The sequence below is a fragment of the Triticum urartu genome, chromosome 4A, assembly GCF_056163025.1.
Source record: "Triticum urartu cultivar PI428250 chromosome 4A, HENAU_Tu73, whole genome shotgun sequence".
NCBI lineage: Eukaryota > Viridiplantae > Streptophyta > Magnoliopsida > Poales > Poaceae > Triticum > Triticum urartu.
In genome coordinates this window covers 178,820,181-178,834,869 of record NC_141876.1, presented here as the reverse complement: position 1 = coordinate 178,834,869, position 14,689 = coordinate 178,820,181, and the positions used below count along the sequence as shown (strand labels likewise).

The window sequence follows — 14,689 nt, the reverse complement described above, 5'->3', positions numbered from 1 at the left end:
CTATAATTGCCAGGGCGTTGCCTCCAGGCTAGATATAGTAGTAGCGCCCTTCTCCTGGACGCGCTACTGCTAAAGTACTCAGTAGCAGCGTTTTTCTTCAAAACTCGCTGCTGCTAATTATCACCGCAACTAATTAAGTTTAGTCCCATCCTGCTAGGCGAACAAGGTGTTTACCACCTTAAATATGTTACTTCTCAAACTATTTCGAGCACTTGGTCTTCATTGAACTATATGTGTAGGATTTGTGGCTGCAATATGAATCTTCGCCTGTGCCTATACAGGTACGGTGAAGATTCATGTTGACTATTTAGATTCTACACAAAAAGATCAATGATGACCAATGTATATTTTTGATGTTTTTACATGCTTAGACTTATAGCAATTTTTCAGAATAAAGCGCTACTGATATTGGGATAAATAAAAGAAATAAATGCTTCCTTTAGCAGTAGCGTTTTTTTCTAAAACGCGCTATAGCTAAATTAGTTATAGCGCATTTCCTTAAGAGCGCTACTGCTAGTTCGACTTAACCACCCGCGGGCTCAAAAATTTGCTAAGTCCTCCTTTCCCCCCATGTTTTCCTACTCCTCTGTCGCCACCACCCGAGCCCGAGCCTGCCCTCACCGCCGCCGCCCGCCGCCGCTCTTGACCTCACCGTCGCCGCCCTTGACCTCACCGCCGCCGCCCTCGACCTCACCGCCGCCTCCCGAGCCCGCCCAGGACCGCCGCCTCCCGATCCCAAGCCCGCCCTCGCCGCCCCTACCTCCGTCGCCGAGCACCTCCCCGCCATCGTCTCTCCCCTCTCTATAAGCCCCCCACCCCTCCCCCACCCCCTCTCTCTTTGCTTAGTTAGTAGATATTTTTAGTAGTAGTAGATATTAATTTAGGGTTCATAGATAATGATTTTTAGTAGTAGTAGATGTTAATTAGTAGTAATGATGGTACTAGTTAACTACGGCAGTATGGTTAATAGTAGATGTTTTTTACTATTGTATAATGTAGTTTTTTTTACTATTTTTAGTAGGTGTTTAAAATAATTAGTAAGTAAATTAATAAACTAGTTTAACTAGTTTAGTTTTAGTTGAACTAGTTTAGTAAGTAAATTAATAAACTAGTTGAACTAGTTGAATTAATAGAACTAATGTATTTTTAGTAAGAAAATTAATATAACTAGTTGAACTAGTTTGTTTTTAGTTTATTTCTATTTATAGTAAGTTTATATTCAGTAAGAACTATTTGAATTAATAGAACTAGTTGAACATGTCACATTTGTTGTTATTTTTTTAGTTTAAGCAATTATTCCCGCATCGATGTCGTTCGCTAGGGTTTTATTTATAGGGTTTTTGTTTTTGCAGAAATCAAGGAGCCCCTCCATCATCCCCGCCGTCGTCCCCGTCACCGACCTCCTCCGACCTCGAGGTGGGACCAGCCAAATCTCCATGTCAATATGAGTCCTATAAGATATGATGTAGATAAAAACATGTATATCTTGTGTTGCTAAAATAGGGTATGTGGTTGCCCAAGGGGCCGGTCATGTTCAGGTTACACCTTCGAGTGGCCTATGTTTTGCCGGAGTGTTGATTAATTTCCCTTTCGGCAAATTTCAGGCGCTCGATATGTCCTATTTTAGCAAAAGGTCATGCCAAAAATTTTCGTGAATTTTGGCATGACTTGTGCTATAATATGTAGGAAATATCGAGTGGCCTGGATTTTCTAGAAAAATAATTAAACGACATTTCGGGTTGACATTAAGTCTGCCGAGGCTTCATCACCGAAGGTCGAAAAATCAGTGAGGGAGTGTATCCACCATAAATGAGAGAGGACGAAGAATCCCGACTGTTGTCGTGGGGGTCGTTTCTCCTTCTTTTCCTTGTGCTAGACCTTTGTTATGCACTAGAGAAAGAAGGAGTAACGACCATCACTGACGGTCGCAAATGTCAGAGAGGAATCAGTGAGGGAGAGTCTCCACCATATAGACTCGACAGACCAATAGTCAACCCGTGATGAATAATAATGATCTAATTTAATTTTTATAGTACATATATTTAATTGTACAAGTTTAATATTTGAATTATGAACATAGGAAATGTCGTACTCGGACGACGAAAGTCTCTCCAGGGAGTGCTCCTGGTGCCACGACGACCGGGGTTTCTGCGACAGGCCTCACCTGGACGAAGATCGGCGCTTCAGCATTAAGCTCGAGGAGGCCTTCGATTGTGATACGGTAAGCTACAACGCAAAGTGTTTTTTTCGTAATTAAGCTCGACTTCTACTACTTCAACATGTAATTTTCGTCTTTTACAATTCAACTAGCTTATCCCATGCCATGCAAGACGCTAGGTCTTGGAGAGAATGGGTTTTGAAGATCATGAGAGGAATGAAACAAAGAAAATTAACCTAAGGACCCATCATGGTATGGATTTTGAGGTAAATCTATACAATTCTAAGAGCGTATCCCATTTTGGTTGCCCGGGTTGGGAAGCACTTTGCAAGATGTATGATTTTCAAGAGGGTATGTTTGTCACCATGGATCTTGGTGATCCTGACATCGACTAAGACAATTTGGACATTTGGGTCCTTGTTGATACACTTCCAATTCTATCGTTATGTGAGTTTCTCAAATATAGTTATTAACTAATTTATATTGTTCATTTCAAAATAGTTGATAACTTATTTTCATTGACAACTTATTTTAATTGTTCAAACAATGTGCGGAACATGGTAGACAGAACCTACTACACCGATGGCTCTGAGTTAACTTATCAGAAGAAAAATCATCTGGTCGCATTTTGTATTGATCTTGAGAATTACAATATCTATAATAAAACTCCTCCACATTATGGTCAATACGTGCCACTAGTGCACGTGTTGAACTACGGTAACATCCATGGAGATGCCATGGTAAGATTTTTTACTATTATGACATCCGTGCATCTTTTGCATAAATTCTTTTAAAACTTAACTACATTGCTAACTACGAAGTTATTACTAAGTTTTTCAACCAAAAATCCCGGATGATTGTGTGCCTCATCTGATGTATCAGAAAGGTCGCCTTAATGTTTTGAACATACAGCCAGGTCGTCCTACGAATCTCACCTGCCCATATCGGATTTCTAAAAGAGGTGGAGACATGAAAATCACATGATGGAAAAAATGTATGGACAATCGTAAGGAGCTACTTGGAAGCAACATTGTGCGAAAGGTAAGAATTAGCGACAGGGTAATCTCCATTCTCCATAATGGAGAGTCAGGGGTTATCTTGTTTTATGCTATTTTACCTAAGAGAATATAGTAGGTCCTAAGAGAATGTAGTAGGTCCTATGAGGTACAATATTTATTATGTGGTACAATGTGTTAGAGTTGATAATGAGGAGTAGTTGTGATTATGACTAGTGACCAACTTGCTATGTGATGTCTCATTGATGAAAACGATGATCATGAGGAGGTGTTATATGACAATGATGTATTATGATGATAAGTTGTTAATGATATGATGATGATGATGATGATGATGATGATGATGATGACGACGACGATGATATTTATTATATCATTGGGTGAAAGAACCGCAGATTAGTTTCAAGTGGATGCCCATCCACTTGAAACTAGTGCACGATTCTTTCATCCAATGATGTAATAACTCATTATGATGTAAAAACAATCTCTAAATTGCTGCTGTATGAAAATTTGTATAAAGGTGTATGAATAAAACATGAAATAAAAAAGAAATAAAATACGAAATAATAGTAGTAGCGCGTGCCGGAAGAAGCGCTACTAGTAATTACCAGTAGCGCTGTTTGGAAAAAACGCTACTACTAAGTCGATATAGCAGTAGCATGGGTTAACCCACGCTACTGCTAACCTTTAGCTGTAGCGCCGTACTAGTAGTGCTCCAGCCCACGCTACTGATAGGACTAAAACCCACGCTGCTGCTAGGCTTTTTCCCTAGTAGTGCTAGGGCATATTTCCTTCAGTATGTTGAAAGGGAAGTTCCCAAAATTTCAAAAGAAATTCACTAAAAGAATGTTGTTATGGGGTAGTTTATCTCAAGGTAGTAAAGAAGTGTTAATAAAGTCTTTTGCTTAGTCAATTCCGATGTACATCATGAATGTGTTCAAATTGTCGTTAGGTTTATATGATAACCTAAATGAGATGATTAGGAATTATTGGTGGGCATCTAAAAAAAGGTAAGAGGCTCAATGGAAATCTTGGGACCATTTATTGAAGCCAAAGAGTCGACGGGGATCGGCTTCCAAGAATTTAGGCATTTTAATCAAGCTTTACTAGCTTGTCTTGCATGGAGATTGCTGATGTTCCAGGATAGTTTATGTGCCAGAGTACCGCGTGCAAAATATTATCCCATTGGAAAGCTTGATGATACAGTTTTTATGGGGAATCCATCTTCTTCATGATAGGGGATCTCTCAGGTTTGGACTTGTTGAAAAAGGGTTTAACTTGAAGCATCAACAATGGTACAAAGGTTAAAATTGGAGAGACAACTGGATTCCTCGTAACCATTCTTGCAAGGTTGTCTTCCCAAAAGGAAGATGTCAGTTATCATGGGTCTTTGGACTTATGGATGTGAATGGTGCATGGGATGAAAATTTAGTACGTCAATATATTTCTTTGGATGCTCATGAGATCTTGAAGATCCGACCATGCTCTCAAAACTAGGATAATTTCCTAGCTAGCGTGGGTTGGGGAGAAGTCTAGAAAATTTACCATCCGTAGTGCTTATCAGATGGCTCTCGAGGAACAGAATTAAGTGGAACACTATTCTTGTAGTTCATCACCAAATGGGGATCGTCCTTGATGGAAGTTTTCTTGGGGAAGTGTCGCACCTTCAAAGGTAAATATCTTTATTTGGCGGCTGGAAACAAACTCTCTTCCAACTCATTTTTTGAAGCACTCTAGAATTATGGAGCTTCCGGCCTCCTTCCCTATATGTGATGGCGAACACGAAAGTTCTTTCATGCCCTGTGTTGTTGCCTTTTGTTTCGTTGTGAAAGGCTATCGCTGAATACTGGTCTCTTTCTGATGTGGCGCATATAAGAAATACTAGCACAAATTGTATCCTTCATATCATGTGTGAACTGAGAGGCTCAATGACTGAAGCTATTTATGTTGTTGTGGCACATTTGGTACGCTTAAATAGTTTATGCAAAACCCGCACCTCCATTGAACGTCTCACAAAGGTTTATGTGTACCTATGTAGCTTCCATTCTACACATCTCACAGGCGCCATGATATGACCTAGTGAAGGGTAAAGCCATGCTCTCGGATGATGACCTTCACATATCGATCCTTCCCGTTCAGAAAAATACTCAGGCTTTGCTTTGGTTTCCTTTATAGCATAGTTATGTAAAGTTGAATAGTGATGGCTCCTTTTTATAAGGGTGTTTGGTTGACTTGCCTTTTTTACTTTGGCTTTTTTAGCTTATAAGGTGCTTTTGAGAAAAATATAAGCTTAGGTTTTTTTTTGCTTATAAGCCAAAGTGAAAAGGCCAAATAAAAGCCCAACCAAACACCCCTAAGTTAGTGGATAGATCTGCAGCAATGAGAATAATTTTGAGAAGCTCGAATGGTGAAATAATGTTCACTTCATGTAAGCACCTTCTTTCTTGCAAGGACGCTTTCTAAACTGAACTATATGCAATATCTAAAGAAGTCTCGTCATCCTTGCAATGGAGTTATCTCTTGAATCTGATTGTTTGGGGGCCATATACTTTTTTTACCCCACGAGGCTATACTCGCTAAACAATAAAGAACCTTATAGATCAAGAAATTCTTTCTTGGGTCAGGAGATCAAGCGGAAGCTGGAGGATAGAGAATGTTGTATTGTTCATGTTCGTCGTAGTAGTGAGCAGCAGCGTACTGCAGTTTGGCTAGGTACAGGGCCTTTGGTTGATGTGTTTGGATCTCGTCTTCGGTCATGTGTCTACAGGTTTGATCGTTCCGATCTACGCTTTCCATCGTCTTTGGTTCGCTCTAGTATTTGTAGTCGTCGCTAGTTGGTCCACAGATATAGTTATCTAATATTCTCTGTACCACATACAGAATATATTGAAAGTTTCTCCTAATAATAATAATAATAATAATAATAATAATAATAATACAGTAATATATTATATACCAAAAAATCAGAGGAGATACAAAGACTTGGCCAGCCCAAGGTGCTTTGCTACTGGTACTAGCAAAACCTCCTCCCCTCCTTCGCTTCTCCTGTCGTGCTGCAGCAGCAGCAGCCGGACTCCTCCCCCCTTGGCCGCCGCCGCCGCTCTCCTGAATCCCAACGAATTTTAGCCGGGAAACGCTTTATTCTTCAGGCTACCTTGTTGACTGCATCCACCGCCGCTGTTCCTCGCCGCTGCTTTGGATTCCGCTGCCGTTGCTTCGTCTCCCCCTCTCTCGCGGCGGAAGAGGGGCGGAGGTGGCACTAATGAAGAGGCTAGTAAGTACGTTTTCTCCCGTGATTTTCGATCGTTCGCTCGAGTGCTGGATTCTTCCTGTCTGTGTTGCTCTTTCCTTGCTGCTCCGTGATGTGTCATGTGTCGCTCTTGGATTCTCGTTTTGGTGCTTGATTTGTGTGTCTCCCGTGTGATCCGTTCCCAGTCTCGGATCTCTGCCTGGGGAATGGCGTATCCTTTCCTCGCTTCCTGATCGTTCCCCTGAGGTCTTCCGAGCAAAGACGCGATTTCTCGTGCTTCTTGATGTGTCTCGCGAGTATGTGTGTGTTCTCGGAACAGAGTTTGGAGCACTGATCTGGAAGAGCGATGTTTTGATGTGTAAGAAATGCTAATTTCTTGCTGTGTTCATGGCAGTGGCGTCTTCAGGTGGTCCTGTCATGGGTCCTGGCCGTCGTTCTCGGCTCAGTCCACGGCCATGTGCGGCGGCAATGGGGGGAGCAGGTGCCCCCGGAGTCGCGGCCGCACAGCGTCACCATTACCGAGTTCGGCGCCGTAGGGGATGGTAGGACCCTGAACACCCTGCCCTTCCAAAACGCCGTCTTCTACGCCCGGTCCTTCGCCGACAAGGGCGGCGCGCAGCTGTACGTCCCCAAGGGTCGATGGCTCACCGGCAGCTTCAACCTCACCAGCCACCTCACCCTCTTCCTCGAGAAAGATGCCATCATCGTCGGCACGGAGGTATACATATCCTTTTCAGCTGCATTTGCATTGAATTGCTAGTGATTAGGATAGGCATCTCCAATCAGTTCATCTTAGTTTCTTTGGACATGATTGGTGGATATACCTGATGAAGTATTGATTTTGACATGTGCAATGTGAGGTCATAGGTTATGGATTTATCCGGGAAACGCCAATGTAGTTCGATTGTGCTCTTTGTTGGCACGCTAGACGGCAGAGGAAATTCTATGCAAATACCCGATCAGCAGGGTTCAAGTTGGCTGGTATTTTTAGTTGTTTCCTTCTGCTTTACCATAGACAGCGAGTGTTTGGAAGGTGAAACTTACCTGTTTGATGTGAGGACTGTGACTAATAAGAGACAATTTTCTTTTGCATTGTTTTGAAGTCAAGCTGCTCTTTTTAATTATGCATGAACAGAGCATGGGCATGCTGCTCTGATGCTCCCACAAAGATTGCGATTGCTTGTCGGTTGTATATAAATTCCTTGTGTGCCACGCGGCTATTTTTGTTTCTTGTATGTAATTCGAAGGAAGACAAACATTTATAGCTGTACTTAATTATATGTGTTTTGAGTCGTCGAAAACAATTTGTTCTTCATATTTGAATATTTCTCCACCTTTTTAGTACTAACCATATTCATCTATTTGTCCCCTCACTATAGGAGTCATCGCAATGGCCAATTGTGGAACCTTTGCCATCTTATGGCCAGGGACTAGACCTTCCAGGTCCTAGACATCGTAGCTTAATAAATGGATACAATTTAACAGATGTTGTTATTACTGGTAATTTTCTTGTTATATGTACGGGCTTTGACTATGTCACATTCGTTTTTCTAGTTTTGACAACTGTTGCGTGCTTGGTCCACTTGTCGCAGGGAATAATGGACTTATCGATGGCCAGGGCTTAGTATGGTGGGATTGGCTTCGCTCTCATGAACTAAATCATAGCCGCCCTCATCTCGTGGAGTTTCTGTATTCTGAAGAAATTGTGATATCAAACTTGACATTTTTGAACTCACCAGCCTGGAGCATACATCCAGTGTACTGCAGGTGCATTAGCATTAATGATCTTCATGCACGAGGTGTGATTCCGTGAGTGTTATTTGAGCATATACTAACTCTTACTGTTTTGTTTGTTTTCCAGCAATGTAAAGGTTCATAACGTCACAATTAAGACTTTGTTGGATGCTCCACTCACTGATGGCATAGTTCCAGGTATGATTGCTTCTAGTGTGGAGCACCATCTCGTCTTCACACATTGTTTGGTGATTAATCATATGTATTTTGCACAGTAGTACTACCATTTTAAGATTAGGGTTCACAAATGAGGCAAGCCATAATTTTAAGATAGCAAATCCATTTGAATTTATTTTGAGTTGTTATTTCACACTAATATTTAGGAGACTAATGCTGACACAACAGGTGAACTACTAGAAGTTTTTCGAGGGAATTCAACTGACACACCTCTTTCTTTCTGTGGTATTTGTGGTTGCCATGTGCAATAAAAAGCTAGTTAACTCGAATCATTGTATTAAGAAACATGGGTATACTTAAAAGGCCCTATGCAACATGCTATGGATTTCAAACCATTGTTTTAGCTAACTTTAAGTGGTGTTGAACTGTTGTCTTCCAACTTTTTTTGCGTATGTAGATTTCGATAGACATGACAAGGAGTTTTACTTACTATTTCAACTGCATCATTCTGTCTCCACTCCATAACAATGAGAAGCAACTTTTACTTCTTTTACTAATGGAACATTCCTTATCCAGATTCATGTTTGAATGTCTGCATCGAAGACAGCACCATTAGTGTCAGTCATGAAGCCATCTCAGTGAAAAGTGGGTTGGACAAGTACGGCATTTCTATCGGAAGGCCAACCTCGGACATTCATATCAGCAGAGTGGATCTTCAAGCGTCATCTGGTGCTGCACTTGCATTTGGCAGTGAGATGTCCGGTGGGATCTCAGGTATTCATGCTGACCACCTAAGGATACATGGTTCTGATAAAGGGTTCTCTTTGAAGACCACCCCTGGTCGTGGAGGTTACATAAAGGAAGTGATCATCTCAGATGTAGAAATGGATGGTATCCGTGTGGCCATTGAATTCATAGGTAATTTATCAAGCCATCCAGATGATGATTTTGATCCGTCTGAGCTTCCGGTGATTGATCAAATCACCTTAAAGAATATGGTGGGAACAAACATCTCGGTTGCAGGAATTTTATTAGGAATTGACAGTGATCCATTTACTGCGATTTGCCTTTCCAATCTCAGTTTCTCGATAACTGATTCGCTCCATTCTAGTCCCTGGTCTTGTTCCAATGTTTCTGGATACTCGGAATCGGTCTTGCCTGAGCCTTGCTCGGAACTGTATGCACCATCCTCAAATTCTTCAATTTGCTTCTCCCTTCCTAGTTACAGTGCACTCGATGTGGCATAGTCACATATATATTCTTGTGTTCATACTTCGCTTTTCTTGTTGCAGTCCTTGTACAATTCAGAAACATTAAACCTTCACCACCATATTTTTTCTATTTTTTTCCCAATAAATGTGTCAAGAAGAATCATATCAGGGTACACCACAAGATGCATAATGATCATGAGGAAGAATCAAGTGGGGTTGTGGACAGCTATGTGCTTGCTTGTACAGCTACATTTCTTCATTCAATCAGTAAGAAATTATCTTTTTGGTAGGGCTTGTGTGCACAACAGTTGTCCTTTGGTTATAAATTATCCAACCGTTTAGATTACCTCTGTATATTTTATCTCCCAGTGAGAATTAGTAAATCTGATAAACAGTATCACATGTTTTCTTGGAGTTTGTCAGCCTGGCTATGAATGTAGAGCCAGACGTCTCCCTAGTTAAATAATTTGCTGTCAGATGAGTTGTTAATTTCATGCTGATGGCTCCATTTGTCCTCTCCCGGGCTCATTCATTACGATTAGCTTGTCCTTGCTGCCATGCTGTACTCCAATGGGGTCATGCTAGGTTGCCAACTGTGCAATCTTCAACTGCCACCTGTTGCTGAACAGCTGATAAATACATGTTCCGATGTTGATGTTGAGCTGGTCATGCTGGCCTTTTCATGTACACTTTTGGAGGAATCTCTTTGATGTCAAGAAGAAAAATAAACCTGTTGGGGCTTCATTATTCTCTGCATGGACGCAATAGGTGTTGTGTATTGTCATCAGAGTGCTTAGGCATTCACAAAAAGTAGCACAAGATTCCTCTTGGTTAGTCTTTACCGGAGTTGATATTTCTGTACGCTCTTATATCATGGGATGACGGAGGGAGTATATATTACACTGAACTAATACCCTTATTTTGTTTAGGTGTCCTATTCTAGCCGACTAAGGGCATCTCCAACGCTGACCCCGTGTCGCACCGTTCACACGTGTTTTGCCATCCAATGAGGGCCTGTATCGGTCTGTCGGACGATCTCAATGTGATTTTTCTCATAAATCGGAAACAAATTAGGGGGCACTGCCATGCCCACTTTTGACTACGCCGTTCCACTCAAAAACACCGCACGGCCTAGACGTGTTTTGCCATCCAACGAGGGCCTGTATCGGTCTGTCGGCCGATCCTAATGTGATTTTTCTCGTAAATGGGAAACAAACTAGGGGGCCGCTGCCACGCCCGCTTCTGACTGCGTCGTTCCATCCCAAAACACCTCCTTTGCCTATGCCATTTCTCACCCGAAGTCGGCTACCCACATTCATGCCGCTCTAGAGCGGCCACAATGTATTGACACTGACCCACAGCGAACATGACCTCTTACTGGCGCCAACAACGAAGCGGCTCGCCGGCCGAGGACATCGCATGTGCCGCGTCCCTGGTGTTCGTGCTTGTTCAATGTCGGAGAGACGTTTACCAGATGGGACGGGATGGATATTTACCACGCCGATTCAATGACCGCCCCTCTGTCTGCGGCCATTAAACAAGCTCGTAAGCCGAGAAACCAACTCCGTCGCCCGCGCATTGACGCACCTGGATGCTTGGCCTCGCCAATCGCCGACATCCACTATTTTTAAGGTGGGCACACCTGGCTCACAGCACACCACAACCCATCCGCCCGCCATCTTTCTCCCGTGCACCACGTCTGCCATGACCGCGAGCGGGAACACGCTGTAGGAGAGCCTCTTGACCCAGCATAAGCACGAGGTGGCAGCCCTTGCGGCCGGCTGACAGAGCTGTCGTGCTAGGTGGATAGAGGGCGTCATGATGGAAACTGGCCCCGACGAGGACTCCCCATTGCAGCCCATGTTAGTGCATGCTGGCTTGATGATTGAGCAGGCGTAGGCTCACTTCGATGGGTCTTATCCCCGCCGCTCATGAAGATAGCAGATGGAGGATGCGGGCGCCCAAAGGTTACAACAAGGACTTGGAGAACGGGCGCTGTCATAGGCTAGGTTTAGGTCTGCTCTTTTTTTCATAATGAAAATTGTCCGAAATGTAATGAATATGCCCTGAAAATCATCTAGTTTGCATGTAGTTTGTCCGGTTTATTAAAGCCCGGCTTGAAATGTATGTGGATAACTTTGGATGTCCGGCTCCAACATCAGTGTCCATGGACTAGTACCCCTGTCCCCCGACGGGTGCGATGTCCGGTTTGTAGGTCAACATTGAAGATGCCCTAACATCCTATATATGTTTCTTGTAGTAAGAAAAATAAACATCCTATATATGTAGATCAAAGCAAAGTCATCTTCTGAAGTTTAGTTCCGAAACGGCAAATGATAATTAAAAATTCACCATACATATTTATATTCATGAAAGTACAGTTCAGAAATAAGGGTATCTAAAACGCTGACCCTTAAAATGGACACTAGACACGTATCTGTCCGCGGACGCGCATGAACGGATCCACGGACAGTGATACAGGCGTCGACCATCCAACTATGTCCATATATATTTTAAATCGGACGAATTACATGCAAACCCGGTGAGTTTCATCTAAACCGAAGCACATTCATTATATTTTCGACATATTTCATTAAACTAAAGTGAGCGGACCTAAACCTAGTCTAAATCTACATTGGCGCCCAATCTCCAAGTCCTTGTTGTTACCCTGCGTGCCCTTGCCGGGTGGCCGGTGCCTATGTCTGGTGGAGAGGAGACCCATAAAGTGAAGATGTGGTCATTGGCAAGAAAGAGTAAGACATGGAAACACACTGGTCCACTTGAGACTCGAGACTCCGCCGCCTCCTAGATTGTTGTAAAAAACAGTAAGGGACTGGTTTGTTTCCTAGTGCACATAAAGAGAAAATAGTCCATGGCGCATCGAGAAGAATGCTATGTTCTTTCATGAACTTCGAACTTTGCTGAGAAATATCTACATTGGAGAGAAGAAAGAGATATGTTTCGAGAAGAAACCATACCGTGAAGTTTGTGTGAAGAAGTTGACCCCTCAAAAATATTGTTGATGCAAAGCAATTTCCGTTCGGTTTGTCTGAAGAAGAATGACTGCAGTCGAGAACATTGAAGGCAAAGCAAATACATATGATTTGTTTCGTTGTTCTTCTTTCTCTTGTTTGAGTCATAGGACCATGATGCGTCTCAAATGTATTTATATTTTAATTTTTAAATGCTATTATATTATCACTTTTGTATGCTTTATATGTTATTTTATATTATTTTTCTGGACTAATCTATTAATTTAGTGTTGAGTGCCAGTTCTTTTTTTTGCATGTTTCTGGTTTTTCAGGAAATCCATATCTACGGAAGTCCAAACACGAGTAATAGTAGTGGATGTAGTTGGATTGCGGTCTACTTATCACTGGTGAATGCCTATATGAGATTATACCATGAATGATCATAGTTATAATTTTCCTATATGAGATTATACCATGAATGATCATAGTTATAATTTGTGTTATTCTGTCAATTGCCCAACATTAATTTGTCTATCATGCCTATACATCCTTTCGAGAGAGATGCCTCTAGTGAACATATGGTCCCGGGTCTATTTTTCATCAATACAAAAGTTCCTACAATTGCTCTTTTATATTCTTTAACTTCTTGCCGCTTTGCCTTATCACTATTTGCTTTTATTCTTGTAGCTAGCAAGAACAAGGGGATTGCAGCCCTCTTGCCTTGTTGGGTGTAAGCAATTTGTTTATTTGTGTGCAGTTGCTGCTAACGTTGCTAGCTTGGTTCCTCCTAGTGGTTCGATAAACTTTGGTTGTTACTTAAGGGAAATACTTTCTGCTGATGTGCTACATCTCCCTTTCTCTTTGCGAAAATCCAACAACTCCATCATGAGTAGTAGAAGAATTTCTGGTGCCGTTGCCAGAGAGGTTACCATCTACCAAATCAGGTGCCTTTGCATAAACACCCTATTTTTTCTTGTTTTTATTTTCTTGTCTAGTTGTCTTTTGCCTTTTATTTGCCTTCTTTTTGGTTTGCCAAAAAATCCAAAATAATAAACAAAATCTTGAGTTGCTATCTCTGCTTGTGTCGCCACTATGTCTACTCTTGAAGAAGTTGATGTTGAAAGTGCTAGTGAAGATAATCCTAGCGAAAATCATGAGGAAGCACTTAAGATACCTAACTTTAATAATGATCCTCATGTTAATGAACCTCCTTTGAGTTTTTAAAACAAAAATATTGTCGTATAGGAAGCGGGAATGTTATTGGAAAAAGTGTTATTCAATAATTCTTTACTTGTATGGGAGTCATATCGTGAAGTGGAGGATATGTTCTTAAGAAAACTAATAATTATGTGGATGCTATTGCTATGCTTGTAGTCAAACCCGAAAGTTTTTTTTTTCATATCCATCGCTTTACAAAGATTGTTTCTTGAGCTCCCCAATATTCATGATCCTAGATCTAAAAAGTTAGCTACCATTATCCTTATGAATGAATTTATTTTATAATACAAGAAGCTAGGGACATCTTTGCTTTTTACAAATAATAATAATGAATATCCTCCTATAGAAGAAACCCTCCATGATCAAGATGTTATGCGTAGAATGAAATCTAAAGATTATCATGCTTTGTAGCAAATCCTAGGAAAAGAGTTCCCCATTAAGTTTTGGCTCAAAATTTATTTAAAAGCACTAACGATAAATTTGAATGGATTGCAGAGGGATTGAGGATGTATTTACCGAAGATCGGTTTAAATATGCCTCTAGACTTCCTATAGATGATGAATGTACCATTATGTATGAAGGTTTTCATGGAGATGATCCAATCCCACAAGAGTTTGAGTTTATGAATGTTAAAATTACTAAGTATAGTCCCTTTTATTATTTGAGCTTACCCGCTAGAAAATTTGCTGCTGAAAAGAGGGATCTCTTGAGGGAAATTTACGATGATATTGTTATAAAGTAATTCAAGAAAGATGATAATACTTGATAGATTGCGTTATGCCTAGCTAGGGGCATTAAACAATAGCGCTTGTTGGGAGGCAACTTAATAGTTATTCTTCATTCTATTTTGCTTTCAGTGTGTCAATATGATTATTGCTACTGTAGTAATCATGGTTGTATATTTTATTTCAATAACATGCCAAGTTAAACCTTTAGAGTGATGTGAACGATTG

The 14,689-nt window shown here is 41.3% G+C and overlaps 1 protein-coding gene across 3 annotated transcripts; it reads left to right on the top strand.

Moving 5' to 3' along the window:
* Positions 1 to 6,167: 6,167 nt before the first annotated feature.
* Positions 6,168 to 9,833, top strand: LOC125551468 (putative polygalacturonase). 3 transcript variants are annotated; one of them, XM_087518094.1, is made up of 7 exons: positions 6,168 to 6,448; positions 6,819 to 7,142; positions 7,292 to 7,405; positions 7,804 to 7,924; positions 8,017 to 8,191; positions 8,286 to 8,356; positions 8,912 to 9,833. In XM_087518094.1, the coding sequence occupies exons 1-7, from the start codon at positions 6,437 to 6,439 to the stop codon at positions 9,580 to 9,582; spliced, it is 1,488 nt and encodes a 495-aa protein (XP_087374220.1). In that variant the 5' UTR covers positions 6,168 to 6,436; the 3' UTR covers positions 9,583 to 9,833. The 3 variants fall into 3 exon arrangements, with proteins under 3 accessions (XP_087374220.1, XP_048570679.2, XP_048570678.2); XM_048714722.2 differs by lacking the exon at positions 7,292 to 7,405 and having other exon boundaries at positions 6,169 to 6,448; positions 6,831 to 7,142; XM_048714721.2 differs by lacking the exon at positions 7,292 to 7,405 and having other exon boundaries at positions 6,169 to 6,448.
* Positions 9,834 to 14,689: the final 4,856 nt, after the last annotated feature.